We start from the raw sequence: 8,159 nt of genomic DNA, 5'->3' as shown, positions 1-8,159 counted from the left end.
ATGGGGTTGCACAGAGTCGGACACGACTGAAGCGACGTGGCGGCAGCAGCAGAGAGAGCTTCCTTTTATGGACTGATCTGTTCCCCAGTCAGCCACTCCACCTCCAGGCTCCAGTGTTTAGGTACACACGCATGTGTGCTTAGTTGCTCAGTCGTGTCCGACTCTGCGACCCCACGGGCTGTAGCCCCCCAGGCTCCTCTGTCTATGGAATTTCCCGGCAAGAACACTGGACTGGGTTGCCACTTCCTCCTCCAGGGGATCTTCCCCACCCAGGGATTGAATCTGTATCTCCTGCATTGGCAGGCAGATTCTTTACCACTGAGCCACCTGGGAAGCCCATTTCTTACTCACATCTGTGTAATACACACACCAATAAATTATATTCCAATGCTTATGCATTTTTATAGTGATCATGCTACTTTATAACATGGTCTTGGAAAATATGCTTAAGTAGCTCACTCAATTTTCTTTCCTGATACTTTAAGGCAGATTTCAATTAAAATTACATGTTTGTATAAGTATTCTAAAATGGATATGCTGTTGATTCTTACAGATTTTAAATATACATTGATTTTAAATAAATTAATAAATTACAATCACTTTATTTGTGGTATTAATTCTTTTAAATTTATTAACATTGATATATAATTATAAAATTTTTAAAAATTCATATTCTTCTTAATTATCTCTTTACCCCCAACTTGACTACACTTCAGAAATAACTGACCATATTTATCTATTTAATATTTTAGATTCAAGCATCTATAATATTTAGGTTCAAGCTTCTATGAACCCACCTGACAGAATATCTGGTTTTATGAATTATGATCTAATTTTGTGATTTGTGTTCATATATGGAGAAGGCAATGGCACCCCACTCCAGTACTCTTGCCTGGAAAATCCATGGACGGAGGAGCCTGGTAGGCTGCAGTCCATGGGGTCGCTAAGAGTCAGACAAGACTGAGCGACTTCCCTTTCCCTTTCCCTTTTCACTTTCATGCATTGGAGAAGGAGATGGCAACCCACTCCAGTGTTCTTGCCTGGAGAATCCCAGGGACGGGGGAGCCTGGTGGGCTGCCGTCTATGGGGTCGCACAGAGTCGGACACGACTGAAGCGACGTAGCAGCAGCAGCAGCAGCACATGAATAAAATAGAGAGGCAGCTACAGTTTCTTTAGATCATAACCTTGTTCCCAGAGCTGATAAGTAACAACAACGGCAGAAGTCTGCCACTCATTTCACTTTGGGCAGAGTTCTTCTCGAATGACAAAGAATACAAATTTTGGGTTTTGTGACTCAAATTAAAAATACAGAAAGCTTTCCCGTTTACCATTTTCCCATTAAATTGTGATTTGTCCTTTAGACATCACAAAAGACATAATACTTGTAAGGAGAAGTTATTTCCATCTTTCTGCCATTGTCCGTACTTAAAATTTATGTTTAAGTGCATGAAAGAGAAAATGACCAATTGAGTTAGTAAAATATTACTTTTTCAAGACATCAATGATGTGTTTAACATTATTTCTAAGCATACAGTTACTCAAACCTACTTTCTAGCAGGAAGTATATATGAATACTCAGAAAATTATTCATTATTTTAAAGAAACAGCTTTTTTTTTGTTGTTTCATATAACCCTACTTGTGTTTAATTGTGTATCAATGTTAAATGGTGTTACCTTAAGATTTTCGTGACTGCAGTCTCCTTTTCTAGAAGATTCCTTGCCCTGATGCTGAAGACAGACTTGCGAAGCTGTAAAATTATGAGTGTGACTTTAGTTTCAGAATGTAAAGGGGAAACATACCAAAAGATCATTACATACACGAAACAGCTACACTATTAAAACATTAGGCATGAATGTTTTCACTAAAGCATCCTCATATGATTGATTCTATCATTTAATTTTAATTTCTACTCCTACTTTATTTGAATATAACTGCAAACAAGCTTTTTCAGCCACATGTCACAGCTATGGGGGCAACACACTGGCTGTGCTCATTGGTAATAAAATGTCCCTACATCTGGCTTCCCCAATAGTTCAGTGATAAAGAAACCCTCTGAAATGCAGGAGATGCGGGTTTGATCCCTGTGTCAGGAAGATCCCCTCAAGGAGGAAGGGGCAACTCACTTCAGTATGCTTGCCTGGAAAACTCTATAGACAGAGGAGCCCAGTGGGCTACAGCCACAGGATCTCAAGGAATCAGACATGACTGAGCACTCCTTCCAACCACACAGGCTTTTCAGTTTTCAAAGAATTCAAGGTTGCAATGACTACCGGACCCCTATCGCCATCTTTCAGTAAAATGTTCCCTAATATTTCAGTAAAATGTTCCGGGCCTGTGACCCAATCCTAATCTGAATGATGAGTTTAGGAGTTTTTTTTTGCCTACAGACATGAAGACAAAAATGAGATGAACTTTAAAGGTTTCTTCCTTGTTGCCACGATGAAATTACTGCAGGGGGAAGGATGAGAAAAACAATCCTGGAGGTTGGCTACAAACTTGAAGACACACTCCCCAAACTCAGCTTCCTAGTTGCAGAAGGTGATTGGTGGCACGTATAGAGTAGCCAGAGAGGGTGGGAAAGGGGCAGAGGCAGAGGACAGAAGCACAGCAGCCTGGAAAGATTCAGGACCAGGAAGGGTAGTGCAGACCACAGACAGTGCTCAGACAAAGCCCTATTCATTTTGATCAACAGATTAGATTTACTGAGTCCTTAGTATGATTTTAGTGACTACTGGAGATAAAGAGTTCCTTAGAATCTGAGGTCTTGCTTACCAGACTCCAAAAGCCTAGTTATACAGTAAGTCTTCTATATACAAATGAGTTCTGTTCTGAGAGTGTGTTTATAAGTCCAATTTGTTCATAAGTCCAACAAATTTGGACTATGTCCAAAGTCAAAGCTGCGGTTTTTCCAGTAGTCATGTATGCATGTGAGAGTTGGACCATAAAGAAGGCTGAGCACCAAAGAATTGATGCTTTTGAACAGTGGTGTTGGAGAAGACTCTTGAGAGTCCCTTGGATTGCAAGGAGACCAAACCAGTCAATCCTAAAGGAAATCAGTCCTGCATATTCATTGGAAGGACTGATGCTGAGGCTGAAGCTCCAATCCTTTGGCCACCTGATGCAAGGATTCAACTCATTGGAAAAGACCCTGATTCTGAGAAAGATTGAAGGCAGGAGGAGAAGGGAGTGACAGAGGATAAAGTGGCTGAATGGCATTACTGACTCAGTGGACATGAGTTTGAGCAAGCTCTGGGAGATGGTAAAGGACAGGGAGGCCGGGCGTGCTGCAATCCATGGGGTCACCAAGAGTTATACACGACTGAGCGACTGAACAACAATCAACAAAGTTAGCTGAGGCCCCCCTCTAACACAATCGGCTGTATTGTACCGTACTGTAATAGGTTTATAATACATTTCACACAAATACTACATAAAAAACAAAAAAGCACAAAAAATAAAGAGAACACTTTTAATCTTTACAGTATAGTACCATGAAATGTGGGGCTTCCCCAATAGCTCAGTGCTTAAGAATCTGCCTGCAATGCAAGAGATCCAGGTTTGATCCCTGGGTTGGGAAGATCCCCTGGAGGAGGGCATGGCAACCCAGTCCAGTCTTCTTGCTTGCACAATCCCATGGACAGAGGAGCCTGGTGGGCTATAGTTCATGGGGTCTCAAAGAGTCAGACACTAGTGATGCTACTGAGTGTGCACACACACACACCTTGAAAAGCACAGTAGTGCGGTACACCAGCTGGCATACGGGACTGGCATCGAGTGAACAGGCAAGAAATAAGATACTGCACCACTGTGCTCTACATAGTCTTGACAGCAAGGCACAGAAAAGTGCAGTCACTTGTAAAGGATGCACACGCTTGACAATGTCCACCAGACCCGTGAGCTAACGTGCGTGACTGGGTATGGGAACACACGTTCACATCTTTGAAAGTTTGCAACTTGAAGGTTTGTATGTAGGGGAGTAACTGTGAAGAGAAGGCTGTGACACATGAGATTATCAGAAAAAAGCAGGACACAGTAGTTACTAAAGCGTTAGGTGATATGCAGGAAAGATGTAGGAAAGATGAGAAGGGGTGGTAAGGTTCTGGGTGGGGGAGAGCCAGGCGTGTCTGAAATAGTTAGCAAAGACTCGACTGAAGAAGTAGAAGTCGTACTAGGCCTGGAGGCTGGTTGAGATTTCTACAGGCAAAGGAGGCAGTGGGTAAAGGACTCAAGTTGGAAATGTGTACACAGGGCAGATTAATTTGGTGCAAACTATCCGCTTAAGTGCTGAGTCAGGTGGTCCTTCCAGCAAGGCGAGTGGAGGAAATACTATAAGGCACCATGTGTTCCAAACAAAGTTGAGGGAAGACGATCAAGCAGGAGACTGAACAACTCTGTATTCAGAGAAAGACAGACCACCCAGGGTCTGCTGAACAAAAGATGAGTAACTTGAGGTGCAAAGTCACAGGGCCCCAGGCTGCGGACAAACCCAGAAACAGACGCGGTCATGTCAACCCACACGGCCACATGGCCAGAGCTGGGAAGAGCTGGTCATCCCAGCACAAGTGACAACCTGCAGGACGTCACCATAAGCAACAGGACTTTCCTACATCACGGCAGGCCCGTCATGAAGGGAAGGACCACTGAACACACCGGCAGTTTCTCTCATGTGAGGACAGCCAGTATACTCATCTGTTCTCAATAATGAAAAATGGAGCTGGTTTCATTATTCACTAGAACTCTTGGGAGAATAAATTAACGTATAGACAAGGAAACAAGAATGGAAGTCATTTTGTTGAAAAGTTACATTTTCAGGGTAACACACAAAAGCCCGCTTGCCGTGATCAAATCATAAAGCTTTCTTACATTTTATCCCCTCGACTGACAAGTGACTTTGGGCATTGATTTAACAGCACATCTCCTTAGGAACATTGAGTGGAGTCCCTTTGAAGACAGCAGACTCAGTGAAAGGTGTTCACACAGTCACGAAAGGGCCCAGGCCGTGGCTGTGTCTTTCCCTTAGTGTAAGATGATGGCCTGAACGCAATCACCCAGCTACAGGCCCTGTATCAGGGCAGCTGACACTTAACACAGTGCTCTTCATGTTGGGAGACACCTTCGCAGAAACTGGGGACAGTACCTGTTCTATTGTTTATAAAATTATTTCTGCACTGCCTGTAATTTCTAAAGAAAAGTGAGAGTGCTAGTCACTCAGTCATGTCCCACTTTGTGACCCCATGGACTGTAGCCCGCCAGGCTCCTCGTCCATGGGATTCTCCAGGCAAGCATACTGGAGTGGGTTGCCACCTCCTTCTCCAGGGGATTTTCCCAACCCAGGGGTCGAACCTTGGTCTCTGCATTGCAGGCAGATTCTTTACTCAGATTCTGAGTCACCAGGGAAGCCCAAAGGTTTCTAAATGATTTCTAAAGAGCCTCCAGATCTCCCTTGTCCTACACTTGAACTGAACAAAACAGATTTTTTTTTTAATTGGAGTAGAGTTGCTTTACAATGTTGTGTTAGTTTCTGCGGTACGGCAAAGTAAATCAGCTAGACGTATACATATATCCCTTCCTCCTTGGATTTCTTTCCCATTTAGGTCACCACAGGGCATGGAGTGGAGTTCCCTGTGCTGTACAGTAGGTCCTTATTACTTATCTATTCTATACATAAAAGTGTCAGAATACATTTCTAATTCATACCAAGGAGTCGCTGGGAACTGATTTTATAACTAACATCAGAATAAACTGGAAGTATAAATACTGTAATAGAATAAATTCAATTCAACTTTGGGAGATTCTTGACAGAAGAAAGATACCTAGATCTTCTATAGATACAGATGTAGAGAATTACATAGATCTGTGTAGGTATCTATATCTGTTAGCCTTGATATGTATTTATAAACTGTTGTTTCTTTTTGCAAATAAAGAAGGCCTATATAGGGATGATCTAGTTATTTGATTTCTTTAGTAAAGCCTTGCACAGTTCTTTCAGCCAAGGACAGGCCCTAAGCATCGGGAACTCAGAGCCACGCTGCTGTGCAGTGCCCTCTTCTGGCTGCAGGAGATACTGACAGGCACCTGAAATGATGAAAACCAGCCGAGTGTTTTTGGAATAATGCTTGTCTGCAGTTATGTTTTTTAGAGGGTCTTTCAGGAAAGGCTCGTGGGCACAATATTACTTACATCATACATTACTTACATTCTTACATCTTGAAAGTCAGTTTTCTTAGTTATTAAAAAACCTAGATCACATACACCCTCTCTGACCATCCTATATGTCACTCTATTTTCTTCTGACACAAAGCATTGTTACTGAAAAGGCTGATGGGAATCTAAATGTTCTTTTCTTTTTCATAAACAAATAATCACTTGTTTTTTGGAGCTAGATTTTTTTTTTAATTTAAGATCCTGTAATTTTTCTGGAATAGGTCTTATTTCTGGTCATTCATGATTGATGTTTTTGGATAAATGATGTATGCTTTCAACACATACTTTCAAATCTTTGTGTATTTCAGAAAATGTGAGTACTTCTTCTATTCTGGTGCTTTGGCTTTCCTCTTTTGGGACTCCTAAGATACAGAGGTAGGACATGTTTTACTTTCTTCAGTCTGCCATTTTCTTTTAAATCATTTCAATCTCTTTCTTCATTTTTTCCTGATTTCTTACAACTGCCACTCCTTAACTTTCTTTTTCTCTTAAAGCATCAACTGATGTATGCAATCAGGTTATGTTCCTTCTAATTTAGCATTCATTGCTTTTATTTACAGTTCTTTCCTGAGTCCTAGCACCTTACGTATGAAGTTTTTTTTTTTTTTTTTTTTTTACCTCATTGTGATAAGAAAAGATCCTTGGAATGATGTCAATTTTTTTGAATTTACCAAGGCTAGATTTATGTAAGCCTCTACTTTTTTACACACATTCAGGGTTGAGTTAAAAACTGATGAAAAAGCAAAAAGCTACTTGTCCTTGTAAACTTTTCATTTTGACTTCTGACAGAGTTCATAGAGGATAAGATGGCTGGATGGCATTACCAACTTGATGGACGTGAGTCTGAATAAACTCCTGGAGTTGGTGATGGACAGAGAGGCCTGGCATGCTGCGATTCATGGGGTCACAAAGAGTTGGACACAACTGAGCGACTGAACTGAACTGATAAGATAACTGCTTATGATCACAAATAGGACAGATGATTACTTTTCTTTTTCTTTTTTTTTAGATTTTATTTTTAAACTTTACATAATTGTATTAGTTTTGCCAAATATCAAAATGAATCCACCACAGGTATACATGTGTTCCCCATCCTGATCCCTCCTCCCTCCTCCCTCCCCATACCATCCCTCTGGGTCGTCCCAGTGCACTAGCCCCAAGCATCCAGTATCGTGCATGGAACCTGGACTGGCATCTCGTTTCATACATGATATTTTACATGTCTCAGTGCTGGAAGTTTTCTAATTCTTACTTAGGTTTCTCTCCTAATCTTATGCGATATGTAACATCTTTTCACTTATTTTACAATCGCACAGTTTGAGCTCATTGTGAGTGTCCTTATGGCAGCTTTCGTGGTCCACAGGACAGACTTCTCTTCCTCATAATCTTATACTTGTAACTTTTAACTTGTAATCTTTTACTTCTAATTTTTTTATGGAACTTGACTTTGATGATTTTTGGTTGCTCATTTTCAGGCAAAACTTGTTTTCCTATATTTCCAGTATTTCTCTCCTAATTTCAGGGCTTCCTCTTCTGTATGTAAATAGGGATCAAACGAGGCAGCTTTATTTCTGGGATTTCCTGGTTGTTTCCACTCCCTCCTGCCAGCACCAACTTTTTCTGAGGCTGCATTCTCCTTGACCACTCTTGTTATTTTTGAGCCCACTCCTGGATGTTTTCCTTCAGTGTGGAAGGAAGAGGGTATCTGCCTGTTCCCAGAAGCATCTGATGCCCTGTAACTAACCTTGGCTTCCTCCCTACAGACACCAATATCTCGCGTTACTAACTGAATGTTTGTGTCTCCCAAATTCTTACGCTGAAGTCCTCACCCCAGTGTGACGCTATTAGAAGAGAAGCCTTTGGATGGCAATCAGGTTTAGATTAGGTCATGAAGATAAAGTGCCTAAGAGGGGATGAGTGTCCTTATGAGACCAGAAAAAGATGTTCTTCCTT

At 41.5% G+C, this 8,159-nt stretch overlaps 1 protein-coding gene across 1 annotated transcript in view; it reads right to left on the bottom strand.

Annotated features, from left to right (window-relative positions):
- The window catches only part of NALCN (sodium leak channel, non-selective), a 284,614-nt gene that overhangs the window by 73,182 nt on the left and 203,273 nt on the right, over positions 1 to 8,159 (bottom strand). Inside the window, exon 17 of the mRNA XM_010831483.1 lies at positions 1,676 to 1,749. Coding sequence (XP_010829785.1) covers positions 1,676 to 1,749 — 74 coding nt within the window. The remainder of the gene's footprint in view (positions 1 to 1,675; positions 1,750 to 8,159) is intronic.

Source organism: Bison bison, unplaced genomic scaffold, assembly GCF_000754665.1.
Source record: "Bison bison bison isolate TAMUID 2011002044 unplaced genomic scaffold, Bison_UMD1.0 scf7180017864527, whole genome shotgun sequence".
NCBI lineage: Eukaryota > Metazoa > Chordata > Mammalia > Artiodactyla > Bovidae > Bison > Bison bison.
The sequence above is the reverse complement of the archived record's forward strand: the minus strand, read 5'-3'. Positions and strand labels throughout refer to the sequence as shown.